The sequence below is a fragment of the Cervus elaphus genome, chromosome 14 (assembly GCF_910594005.1).
Source record: "Cervus elaphus chromosome 14, mCerEla1.1, whole genome shotgun sequence".
Lineage (NCBI taxonomy): Eukaryota > Metazoa > Chordata > Mammalia > Artiodactyla > Cervidae > Cervus > Cervus elaphus.
The window spans coordinates 74676608-74689472 of NC_057828.1; the positions used below are offsets into that span (position 1 = coordinate 74676608).

The following is a 12865-nucleotide window of genomic DNA, read 5'->3' on the forward strand; positions in this document are numbered from 1 at the left end:
GGGGCGGTGGGGGGCAGATTTGGGTGCCCCCCCAGCTCAGCAGCCCCCCTCCTGTGCAGGCTGTGACTGTAGCGTCCTGGGCGCCCGGCGGGACATGCCGTGTGACGAGGAGACAGGGCGCTGCGTGTGTCTGCCCCACGTGGTGGGCCCCAAGTGTGACCAGTGTGCCCCCCACCACTGGAAGCTGGCCAGCGGCCGGGGCTGCGAGCCCTGTGCCTGCGACCCACACAACTCCCTCGGCCCCCAGTGCAACCAGGTACGCCGCGGGCCGGCCCCCACGCCCCTGGAGAGCCCCCCGGACGTCAGTCCCTACCCGCGCTCTCAGCCATTGGCAGGCCCACGTACGGGCGCCTACGGCGGGGCCGTCCTGGGTCTGACCGCGGAGCTTGCGTCCTGCCTGGAGCCCCTGCGGCTGGGGTGCGCCGGGGAGTCCCGCTCGCTGACCGGCTCTCCCCCGCAGTTCACAGGGCAGTGTGTCTGTCGGGAAGGGTTCGGGGGCCTGACCTGCCGCGCCGCAGCCATCCGCCAGTGTCCCGACAGGACCTATGGAGAGGCAGCCGCGGGATGCCGAGGTGCGCTGTCTGAGTGGGGGGGCGGGGGCTGTGCAGACGCCGTGGGGGGTGAGTGCTCGGGTGGGCTTGTGCTGGGGGGCATGCAGGTCAGTGCTGTCTGGTCCACGGGGGCTGGGCCCCGGCAGCCCATGAGAGTACTTGCCCCCTGCTAGCCCATCCCCGTGTCCCCCCGTCCCCGTGTCCTGGTGACAGGAGGGCCGCTTTGCGCCTCTCTTCCCTGAGAAAGCATCTCCCAGAGGCCAGCTGTGGGGAAACCCCTTCCTCCCTCTTCACGGATGCAGAAAGGGAGCCCCGCGGGGGCCAGTTTGGCAAGTGGTGGAGAGAGCAGGCAGACCCCAGTCTGTTGCCGGCCCTGTCGCCCTGGGCGGGGTTGCTCCCCCTCTGCGGGCCTCGGCCTCCTCGCCTGGGAAGGGGCACCCTGCCTCGGGTGCTCGCGCCCATGACGGCGGGAGAGCAAGCGTGCCCACCCCGCCAGAGCGGGTGCGGGTCAGAGGCGCGTGCGTGCGCTCGGGGAGCGAAGCGCGGGGCCGCGCCTGCACGAAGGGGCTGCTGAGTGAGCCCCGCCGCCCTCGCCGTGGTTCTGCTCTGGCCTCGACGGCCTCGCTCTGAATCCTAAGACCCAGAGGCCAGACGTCCTCTCCAGGGCGCTCCCCGGCAGATGCGCGCCCCCCCTTTCCCCGGCCGCTGGCCCCTGACCATCCTTTTCCCCACCCCAGCCTGTGACTGCGACTTCCGGGGCACTGAGGGGCCGGGCTGCGACAAGGCCTCGGGCCGCTGCCTCTGCCGCCCCGGCTTGACGGGGCCGCGCTGCGACCAGTGCCAGCGGGGCTACTGCGACCGCGCCCCGGTGTGCGTGGCCTGCCACCCCTGCTTCCAGACCTACGACGGCGGCCTCCGGGAGCGGGCCCTCCGCCTGGCCGGCCTCCGCAATGCCTCCGCCGGCCTGTGGCCCCGGCCGGGCCTGGAGGACCGCGCCCTGGGCTCCCGGATGCTGGACGCCAAGAGGAAGATGGCGCAGATCCAAGCCACCCTCGGCGACGCCTTGGTCACGGAGCAGGAGGTGGCCCAGGTGGCCAACGCCGTCTTCTCCATCAGGTCATTCCCTCTCCCCACTGGGCCGTGGCCGGGAGAAAGAATAATGCCATGTGGGTACACGGAGGGGCACATACTGTTTACAGCCCTTTACCGTCTACCAAGCCTTTTCATAGCGCTTCCCTCGTGATAAAGAACCTGCCTGCAATTGCAGGAAACCCAGGTTCGATCCCTGGGTTGGGAAGATCCTCTGGAGAAGGGAATGGCAACCCACTCCAGTGTTCTTGCCTGGAGAATCCATGGACAGAGGAGCCCGCAGGGCTAGTCCATGGGGTCGCAAAGAGCCGGATAAGACTGTGCAACTTCTACGCTTCACTTTCAAGCCTTTTCATGGACGCCTCTCTTTTTCACCGTCACCGCAGTCCTGGGAGGTTGGTGGGATGGTTGGTACTACATCGGTCTTGCCAGTGAGGAAACGGGCACAGCTTAGTATCGTGACAGAACCAGGTGGCTACAGAGGGGCAGAGCAGGCGGCCAGGAGTGCAGGTGCCAGCCCAAGTGCCTGGCGCTGCCTGCGGGCGTCAGCTCTGGATGAGTCACCCTGGTGGAGGGCATCCGAGAGGCAGGGCTCCGAAAATAACTTGGTTTGCCTTTGGAACGGGAGCGGTCCCACCCACGGCCCCCTCCTGCCAGCAGAGGCCTCTTCTCAGTGAGGTTTGGTACCGAAGTTTTCATAATGAGTTTTGCCTTCCCTGAGCCCTCCCTGACTCGCTGACCATGGTGGAGGGGTGGGGGGGGGGGCGGGCGCGGGGGGCCCAGGCCACCCAAGTGTGTGGTTGGCCTCAGTCTCAGAGTCGAGCAGGGAGCCTGGGGGCATCTGGTGGGCTGGGTGTGCCGGCCTGGAGGGGCCTCCTGAAGGATGGTCCACGTGGAGCAGATCCCGGCTGTGGAGAAGGGGAGGCTGGTGGCAGGGACTAGTTGGGTGGAGCTGCAGAGGGCCTGGGAGGGAGGAGTCTCTGCAAACTCAGTGACCGTGGGTCAGGGCAGGTGAACCCCTTTGGGCGGAAACAGACTGGTGGGTCAGCAGCTCTGGGAGCCCTGGTGGGGAGAGGAGAGACCCGGGTGCCCGGGGTCCAGGCGTGGGAAGGGGCACCTGCAGGGACCCCAGGAGGAGAGGGTCAGGGAAGCTCCTCATGGAAGCTGGTGTGGGACGCAGAGGAGAGCTGGGAGCGTCAGGCGCATACCTGTCCAGAAGGGAGAGGTTTTTCTGGATCTGCCTGAAAATAGGGATGGAGGGAGATGGTGCCGGCTTTGGCCCGGCAGAATCCTCTCCCGTCTGGGGCTGCTCCTGATGGCCTCTGTTTCTCCTGACTCGGTAGCCGTTTCTCCGGGGGGATGGCTGGGTCTGGGGAGGCAGCCCCTCTCCTGTATTTTAGTGGAAGCTTCTCCCCCTCCCTTAGGCGGACACTTCAGGGCATGCAGATGGATTTGCCCCTGGAGGAGGAGACCTTGTCCCTCCCAGGAGACCTGGGGAGCCTGGACAGGAGTTTCAATCGCCTCCTCGTCATGTATCAGAGCAAGAGGGAGCAATTTGAAAAGATGAGCAGTGCTGACCCTTCAGGTGAGTGGGGTGAAGGGGAGCGTGGAGACCCCACGCCGGGCCAGGCTTCGGCTCCCCTCCCGCTGCTCCTCCGCCTCCAGGCCTGGGCGAGGGGGGGTCCAGGGCTGACTCGATGATCTCTTCTCCCCGCTCCCCCAGGAGCCTTCCGCATGCTGACTGCAGCCCACCAGCGGTCATCCCAGGCCGCTCAGCAGGTCTCGGACAGCTCCCGCCGGTTGCTGCAGCTCAGGGACACCCGGAGACAGGCGGAGAGGCTGGAGCAGCAGGTGGCAGGGGGACCAGGAGCCGGTGGTCCTCAGCTCGCGGCCCTGAGGCTGCAGATGGCCTCTGTGCCTGATCTGACGCCCACCATCAACCAGGTGACGCCTGTCGCGGAGCCCGACTTTCCCCCCTCAGGCCCCCCGGCCCAGCTTGTCGCACACCAACGGCTGCCCCACCGTTCCCACGGGGGCTGTGTAGAGCCCACCGCCACCCCACCCGTCCTGACCCTCAGCCCCGTATGGGCTGCTCAGCAGCGACCAAGCCAACCAGTTTCTGGGGGCCTGGTTGCCATGGAGATGTCTGTCGGCTGTTGGCTTCCCAGGTGTGGGATGGGAGTGGTTGTTGCGGAGCCTCGGGGACCCCCTTTGATGCCCCCATCTCTCCACAGCTCTGTGGAGGCTCCAGGGAGATGCCTTGCACCCCAGGGGGCTGCCCCGGGGAGCTCTGTCCCCGAGACAATGGCACGGCCTGCGGCACCCGCTGCAGAGGCGCCCTCCCCAGGGCAGGTGGGGCCTTGCGGACGGCGGGGCAGGTGGCCGAGCAACTGCAGGGCTTCGGCGCCCAGCTCCAGCAGACCAGGCAGATGGTAGGTGTGGCGGGGGGCGGTGGGCACCCATAGTGGGGGGAGGCAGAGGGGACAAAGCCTCTGGGCGAGTCAGAGCTCCCATTTGGCAGCCAGGAGGTGCAATCCCAGAGGTGTCAATCCCAGAGGTGCCAGCTGACTTGCCCCTGCGGCCCCACAGCAAGCGGGGCATCTTGGGGGACTCTAGTAGTAAAGAACCCGCCTGCCGGTGCAGGAGACACAAGGGACTCGGGTTCAGTCTCTGGGTCAGGAAGATCCCCTGGAGGAGGGCATGGCAGCCCACTCCAGTACTCTGGCCTGGAGAATCCCCATGGACAGAGGAGCCTGGTGGGCTACCATCCATGGGGTCACGAAAGAATCGGACACGACCTAAGCGACTTAGCAGGCGGCATGCATCACGGCAAGTGAGAGACAGAGGCCAGTGTTTCTACATCACTTCTTGTGAGGCCACACCAAGCTAGTTACACGTCTCCCAGGTGGATCCTGGGTAGCAGATGCCTGCAGGCTCCCCCGCTGAGAGGCTCCCTTGGGGGCTTCGACCCCCACTGACCCACAGCCTGTGTCCGCAGATCAGGGCAGCGGAGGAGGCTGCCTCGCAGGTCCAGTCGGACACTCAGCGCCTGGAGACGCAGGTGAGCACCAGCCGCTCCCAGATGGAGGAGGACGTCAGACGCACGCGGCTCCTCATCCGGCAGGTGCGGGACTTCCTCTCAGGTGAGCCGGCCCTCACCCTCCCCTGGGCTGACGTGTCCACGCCTGCTGGCCCCCAGGGCCCCGTTCGCTGTCCCCCGATCCCCCACCCCCCACCTCCCATTCCCGCATCAGCTGCCTCCTCCCCCTGGACCAGTCCCCGTGCTCGCCTGGGTGGCTGCTTCCTCTCCCACCTCCTTCCGACCTGTTCTCCACCCAACAGCCCGAAACATCTTTGAAACATGTGCAGGTGGGGTGGCATTCCACGCACGCCTAACGTCCTTCACCCCACGGCCTCTGTCACCTCCTGGGTGTGGCCCGTAGCCTGTCTATTTGACTCACAAACTGTCCTTGAACAGGCCAGTTGTTGCTAACCTCAGGGGTGCTCTCTCTCTTTCTCTGCCTGGGATGCTGTCTCCAAGGCGACTGATTCTTACCCTCCAGGTCTGAGTGTGCATATGTCCCTGGAGGGGACTTTCCTGATCACTCACTCTGGTCACCAGCACCCCCAGCCCCGTCTGGAGCTGGCCCTTCGCCACTCTGAGCCTGTGGTTGTTGAATTCTTCTGTCCCACGAGTGTCTTGCTTGCCTCCGCATTAGACTCTCAACTCCAAGAGGCCAGGGATGGCTGTGTGTCTTGCTCACTGTGTCCCTGGTCAGGCCCAGAAAAAGTGCCCACTGTTGGTTGAGTGAGTAAAGGAACCTGAGGCACTCCTGTGCTGCCCTGGGGAGTGGCAAAGATCCCAGGACAGGACTCAGGAAATTTGTGGAACTTTGGGCAAGTTTGCTTCTGCCAACCAAGATGAGAGTATTTCACAAGTTTAATCTGGGCATCAAGAAACTGATGTAAAATGTGTTTCAAAAAACGAAAGGTGCCTCAGGAATATGAACTGTTATTATTAGATTTCTGGTCCCTGCCAGGGTATTTGCTTGGCTGGGAGCCGAGGGCCTGGTGTAACAACAGTATATCCTCCTGCTGCTGTTGGGGTGCCTTGGCTCCAAGAGCCCGGAGCTCCCTCCTGAGTGCACATGGCAGGTTGGAGAGAAGCAGGAAGGATCTGCCTGAGGTGCCCTGGGTGGCCCCAGGCCAGGCTGCAGTCAGCACCCTCTGGAGATCCTCAGAATGGGGACGTGCCACATGCTTGCCGGCCAATGGGGCCTGACAGCGTGGATGAAGGGGGCAGGCCAGAGTTTGGGGCTCGGCCTCCCAGATGAGGAAGCCTTGCCCCCGAGTGAAGCCGAGTAGGGCTGACCCCGCTCCTGCATCGACCCCAGCCAGGGGTGAGGGGGTTGGGAGCCTCTCCTTTGGGGTGCTGCCCCGGCTCCTGTGAATGGGCAGGGAGTTGCCGGGCTGTGGGGTGCCTGCTGTCCCCTCAACTCAGATTGAGTCCTGGGACAGGACGCAGGGCAGAGAGGAGGAGCAGGGCCTCAGCCAGGACGGGAAGGAGCCAGGACGGTTCTTAGAGTCTCCAAGGCCGTAGGCTCTTGTGGCCAGGGTCCTACTGCAGGCAGCACGCGTAGCAGCTGCTGTGGGCATGCAGGGATCACCCAGCGAGAGCAGGACGGTGCAGGGCCAGCGGAAGAGGGAGGGGACTCCGTCTTTCCCAGGTCATCAACGGAAGTGACAAAAATAATAAATCAGGTGTACTGAAGTCTTAGGAAGTGCCAGGCGCTGTTCTAAAGTGCTTCATGGGTATTACATTATTTAATCCTGACTGCCTACCACTTTGTAGATGAGGACACCAGACACAGGGAGGTTGAGAAACCTGCCCATGGGCACCCAGCTTGGAACGGGTGAGGGTAGGGCTCACCTACCTCCAGGGTCCACACTCGAGATCACTGCACTGTGAGATGGAGGCCCCCCACCCTGCCACACACACACACGTGCTTCCTTGTCTTTGCTCATATTCACCTTCTTGCTTTCTCTCCCCTGCCCTACCTGGCGCCTGACTAATTCCCGTTTACCCCCTAAGCATCCTCTAGGTATCTCGGTCTCCAGGCAGAGCGGGTTAGCTGCCCCTGCACGGGCTCCTCAGTGGTTAGACGCCCCTCCACAGGTGCAACCCTCACACCCCGTGCTTGGCCCCATCACCCAGGGTTGTGCTCCCTTGTCCCGCTAGATTCCAAGCTCCACGAGGGCAGAGACCACGTCCAATCTGGTTCGCAGCCTCTGCGCCCCACCTCCTGCTGCTCAGAGCAGTGAAGGTTTGCTGAGCCCACCCTGAGACTCAGAAGCCCACGAAACTGTGTGACTCAGACCAAGCCCTCGGGCGCAGTGGAAGTGATGAGGAACGAAGGAAGGGCAGATGCTAGGTGGGGGTGTGCTCGCCGTGGGAAGCTTTCTGGGAAGGCATGTCTAAGCTGTGTTTTGAGAGTAAGACTCAGAGTTAGGCGAGCAGGTGATGGTCTCTACTGGGAGGTCCTTGTGAAAGCAGGTGGTTGGGGAAAAGCTCACTTGATTAAACAGCTGCAGTCATGCCCTGGGCTCCTGCGGTGTGCTTCTGGCCCCGTAAGAACCCAGTAGCAAAGAGGCGTGGTTTCTACCTTCTAGGGATGTCCTTCCAGCTGGCACGGGGAGGGGACTCGGTCTGGGACCTGTGTAACCACCTGGTGAGGCAGCTTTTGATTGCAGAATAAGGGTAGATCTGGGGCCCCTTTGATTGCAGAATAAAGCTAGATCTGGGACCCCTTTGATTGCAGAATAAAGCTAGACCTGGGGCCCCCAGAAAAGTTCCAGTCACAGGGCAAACCTTCTGGATAGGCGATGCCCACTTCCTTCCCACGGCGGTACCGGTGGAATCTGTAGAGAGACCAAAGGGAAGGAGACACCACCTCTGTACGTCTGATCTTACTCTCTGACCCAGAAGTGCTTTGTGAAATTCCTGATGATTGTTTCCTATCAGCTCCTTTCACAGATCGGGAGACTGAGCTCAGAGAAGCTAGCTAACTTGGCCCCGTTGGCTTGAGTAGGAAAGGGGAAGCCTGGGTCTGGAGCCCCTTCAGCCACTCATTCGCTGTATATAGAGTGCCTCTGAGTGCCAGGCACCGTGCTCGGGGCTGGGCTACAGCTGGGGCTGAATGCCAGTCCCTGTCCTCACATTGCTCATATTCTCGTGGGGAGTCAGACGGAAAACCCGACAAACGAATTAACTGTTTGGCGTGTGGGTGGTGATAAACGTTCGGGAGAATGAGGAGGGGAAATATTGGCAGAGGGTGCAGATTGCCTCCCTCGATCGGATGGCCGGGGCCCACCTCCCTCAGAAGCTGACATGTGACCAAAGTCCTGATGACCTTGACCCGCCTTTACACAAACAAGCACTCTGGCCCGAGGTGGAAGGGGCACGTGGCAGGGGTCTTATTGCCAAGGAAGCAGTTTCCGTTCTTGCCTGGTGTCCCCACCCCAGGGCGCTTACGTCTGCGCTCCAGGCATTGTTCGGGCCCAGCTGCCTGGCACCGCCTCCTCCTCCCTAGCCTGCAACTTCCTGCGATGCCACATAGTTGCCACAGCTGTGCCAACGCCCCTCCTCCCACGGCAGGGCGCCCGGAAACCCTCAGAGCAGGGTGCCTGGGAGGGGAGGGCGGCAGCTCTGTGGGCAGGCTAGACGGAGATGCTACGGGTGCCGCTGGGCCTGGGGGAGGCCTCTGACCTTGGGGGAATGTGGCTGGGCTCCCCCAGTCCAATGGGCGGCTTGTCTTCCAGACCCCGACACCGACACGGCCACCATCCAGGAGGTCAGCGAGGCCGTGCTGGCCCTGTGGCTGCCCACCGACTCGGCCACAGTCCTGCGGAAGATGAACGAGATCCAGGCCATCGCGGCCAGGCTCCCCAACGTGGACCTGGTGCTGTCCCAGACCAAGCAGGACATCGCTCGGGCTCGCAGGCTGCAGGCTGAGGCCGAGCAGGCCAGGTATGGCCTGGTGCCCTGATCTCTCCTCCCAGGACCGGGCTGGGGTTTTGCTCCCCGGCTGTGTTGCTGGAAGCAAGAGAGGAACCTCTGTAAATCAGAGGGATGCTGAGGGCTGGGAGACGGGAGGGGTGCTGAGTGTGGTGGCAGATGGTCAAGTGATATCCAGCGTCCAGGTTCAGGTTCACTCAGCATGGCCCTGCTTTCCATGCTGGAAACTGTCCCCAACGGCCGCCTCAGCTCTTGTGGTTGGGGAAGTTCAGTTTAGTTCAGTTGTTTGGTTGTGTCCAACTCTTTGGGACCCCATGGACTGCAGCACACCAGGCCTCCCTGTCCATCACCAACTCCCGGAGTCCACCCAAACCCATGTCCATTGAGTCGGTGATGCCATCCAATCATCTCATCCTCTTTCGTCCCCGTCTCCCGCCTTTCATCTTTCCCAGCATCAGGGTCTTTTCCAGTGAGTCAGTTCTTCACATCAGGTGGCCAAAGTATTGGGGTTTCAGCTTCAACATCAATCCTTCCAATGAATATTCAGGACTGATTTCCTTTAGGATGGACTGGTTGGATCTCCTTTTGTAGTCCAAAGGACTCTCAAGAGTCTTCTCCAACACCACAGTTCAAAAGCATCAATTCTTCGGCGCTCAGCTTTCTTTATAGTCCAACTCTCACATCCATACATGACTACTGGAAAAACCATAGCCTTGACTAGACAGGCCTTTGTTGGCAAAGTAGTCTCTGCTTTTTAATATGCTGTCTAGGTTGGTCATAACTTTTCTTCCAAGGAATAAGCGTCTTTTAATTTCATAGCTGCAGTTACCATCTGCAGTGATTTTGGAGCCCCTCCCCAAATAAAGCCTGTCACTGTTTCTCCATCTATTTGCCATGAAGTGATGGGACCGGATGCCATGATCTTAGTTTTCTGAATGTTGAGCTTTAAGCCAACTTTTTCACTCCCCTCTTTCACTTTCATCAAGTGGTTGGGGAAAAGCCTGCTTTATTAAACTCAGCCGTAATCATGGCCTGGGCTCCTGCAGTGCGCTGCGCTGGTCCCCAGAAGAGACAGCAGTAAAGAGGCATGGTTTCCACCTTCCGGGAATGTTCTTCCACCTGGCCCGGGGAGGGGGTTTGCTGGGGTCCTGGGATGGAAAAGCTACTACCGAGTTAGTACTCGGCCTCTTGCCTTGGCTGGAAGGGGTGCCGTCCGGGACTGGAGAGCACCTTCCTTCGCTCTCCACTGAGTGAATTCTCCGCCGTCCCTTGTGCCCGTCCCGCCCCAGGAGCCGGGCCCACACAGTGGAGGGCCAGGTGGAGGACGTCCTGGGGGCCCTGCGGCAGGGCACGCTGGCTCTGCAGGAGGCCCAGGACACCATGCGGGGCACCCGCCGCTCCCTGCGGCTCATCCAGGACAGGGTTGCCGAGGTAGGCGTCACGGCTTCCCCCTACCCACGTGGGGGAATGGATGTTCAGACCTGGGCGCGAGGCAGAGACGATGTTGGGAAGGGACCTGGCTGGGAGCTGAGATGGGGCCCTAAAGAAGCAGGGGCTACAAGCCTTGGGCCTGGCTTCGAGCTTTTAGTTTTTGGGCCTCGTGGCTGAAGCAGAAGCAGGGGTGGCCTCTGAGCTCTGGCAGGAGTAGGCGGGGCGGTCAGCTGAGCCGGGGAAGGCTGGGAGGCTTGCATGCTGGCGGCAGTTAGGGGATTGGATGGAGGTGATAGTGATGCCTTGATTGGAGGGAGTTTTTGTGGCCCAATGAGTTGGAGGAAAGAAGACCGAAGGTCGCTGCCTATGAGACACACCCCAAGCCCCAGGTCTCTCTTTTTCCACAAAGGTTCAGCAGGTACTAGGACCAGCAAAGAGACTGGTGACCAGCATGTCGGAGCAGCTGGGGGGCTTCCGAGCACGGATGGAGGAGCTTGGCCGCCGGGCCAGGCAGCAGCAGGCACAGGCAGCAAAGGCCCAGCAACTGGCAGAGGAGGCCAGCAAGCAGGCGCTGAGCGCCCAGGAGGTACGGAGAGAGCGGAGAGAGCCCGAGGAAGCCCTGTCAGTGGGAGCAGGAGGGGGCTGTGTACGCTTGATAAGACCACGCTCCAAAGCACCTTACATGGGCGTGATCGCTTCAGTCCTGTCCGACTCTGTGCGACCCCATGGACTGTAGCCCGCCGGGCTCCTCTGTCCATGGAGATTCTCCAGGCAAGAACACTGGAATGGCTTGCCATGCCCTCCTCCAGGGGATCTTCCTGACCCAGAGATTGAACCTGTCTCTTATGTCTCTTGCATTGGCAAGCAGGTTTTTTTTTTTTTTTTTTTAACCACTAACATCACCTGGGAAGCCCCCTCAAAGCACTTTAAGTACCAGTTACTCTGAAATATATCCAGGATCAGGGTGAGCTTCTGGATTCTTGCACCCTTGGCTGCTTTTGGTGGAGCCACTCTGGGGATGTTGGAAACAGCCAGTCCAGTTCCTCTCCTTTCACAGACGAAGTGGATTTTGTCCAGGCATAACACTCATCTACAAAGCAGGGCTCTTGACACCCAATCCAGAGCTTATCCTCTATCTGTGGCTTCCTAGCCCAGACAGGCACTCTTGATTTAGCATAGCTTGAGCCCCATTGCTGTCAGAATTAGATCAGAGAGAAGGTCAGAGAGCCATTCTCAGTGTCTCCAGGGTGCCGGTGGCCCTGGTACAACGGCCAAGCTGCCAAGCACGCTGTTAAGTGACAGCCACGTATCTGGCTCTGCGCTGGCGGTGAGCTGGGGAGCGACAGGCGCTGCGGGTGGAGGGAAGTACAGAGGTGCAGTTTGTGGCCCGGGGCTTTTATAGAGCAGACCCACCCCATGGGGGATGTTAAAAGGCACCTCATCCCCGTGTCTGGATGTGGGTGATATCAACTCCTTTAGCCAAAGGCCTTTAGGACTGTGGATGATGGTGATGCAGAAATGGTTTTTCCTTTTTTCAGGGATTTGAGAGAGTAAAGCAAAAATATGCTGAGTTGAAGGACCGGTTGGATCAGAGCTCCATGCTGGGAGAACAGGGCAGCCGAATTCTGAGTGTCAAGACGGAGGCGGAGGAACTGTTTGGGGAGACCATGGCGATGATGGACAGGATGAGAGGTGAGACAGTGGTCCAGGGCCTTGGACCGCGGGACATCCCTGAAGGCTGCTGCCAACCCAGGGTTTCTGAGGCCCACCCTTTGGAGCTAGCAATGCTAGGGGAGTGAGAGCAATTGGTATTTCCCGAGCGCCTAACAGGAACAAGGCCTAGAATGGGGCTGTGAGGAATGTGGTGATGTTCGCAAGACTAGGCCTGCCTTCGAGGAGCTTGCAATCCAGAGGGGGCATTTTTCCTGTTGGCCATTAGCTTCATGAAACTATTTAACCGCACAAGGAGGTCTGTGATGAAAGCCTGAATAATAGGCACTCGAGGGGCTCAGAGGATACATAATGTCAGAGAGAAATGTTCAGTGACGGTAGTGTCCAAAAAAGAAAAAAAAAGATCAGATTTGAGGTGGAAGGATGAGGCTGTGGGGAAGAGGAAGGTCGTCAGGACAGGGTGGATAGGGAGGAACTAGAGGATGTGGGCAGGACCACCCTCCTGGAGGGGAGGGCTGACGAGGACAAAACCGGCGGGAGAGAAGGAGCGTGGAGCCACGTGGCTGGTGCCCACGGCCGGCCCGCCCGCCAGGAGGAGGGGGATAGACAGCCCTGGGGGCAGTAGGAAAGCATCCAGCAAGTCATAATGAAAGGAGCTTTCGAAAGCATTCCGAGGCTCCCCAGAAAGGAGAACAGGGGCCTCCAGGCTCAGTCTCTAAAGATGCGATGACGGGGTCACGGCCCTGGGGTGCCCTGTGAATGCCACGGCCAGAGTTTCTTTGAATTTTGGAGAAAGCTTTTGACAAAAATCTGTGTGGCTAGCCAGACGGACAGAATGGAGAAAGGTGGGCTGGTGAGTCGACAGTGAGTGGATTCGAGGCCGTGGCCAGCCGCACCTGAAGCGGGAGGAGCTGACCCAGATGGAGGAGCCCAGCCCTGGGTCAGGGCCTGCCCTGACCTTGTCCATCACTGTTCTGTGTGAAGACAAAGAATTTTCTAATCAAATCTGAGGATGACAGGTAGCAAATACACCGGATAACAGAACTAGCGTTCTAAGTTTCAGAAGGATGGGCTGAAACTAACAGGATAAAATTTAAGTAAAGAGAAG

General features: G+C 60.4%; 1 protein-coding gene across 9 annotated transcripts in view; it reads left to right on the forward strand.

Annotated features, from left to right (window-relative positions):
- Window positions 1-12865, forward strand: part of LAMB3 (laminin subunit beta 3) — a 47483-nt gene that overhangs the window by 32687 nt on the left and 1931 nt on the right. For all 9 annotated transcript variants that reach the window (XM_043924516.1, XM_043924520.1, XM_043924519.1 and 6 more), the window contains 11 exons: window positions 60-256; window positions 461-572; window positions 1289-1667; window positions 3065-3225; window positions 3364-3584; window positions 3875-4072; window positions 4639-4783; window positions 8460-8667; window positions 9945-10086; window positions 10496-10672; window positions 11625-11778. In XM_043924516.1, the coding sequence (XP_043780451.1) occupies window positions 60-256; window positions 461-572; window positions 1289-1667; window positions 3065-3225; window positions 3364-3584; window positions 3875-4072; window positions 4639-4783; window positions 8460-8667; window positions 9945-10086; window positions 10496-10672; window positions 11625-11778 (2094 nt within the window). The remainder of the gene's footprint in view (window positions 1-59; window positions 257-460; window positions 573-1288; window positions 1668-3064; window positions 3226-3363; window positions 3585-3874; window positions 4073-4638; window positions 4784-8459; window positions 8668-9944; window positions 10087-10495; window positions 10673-11624; window positions 11779-12865) is intronic.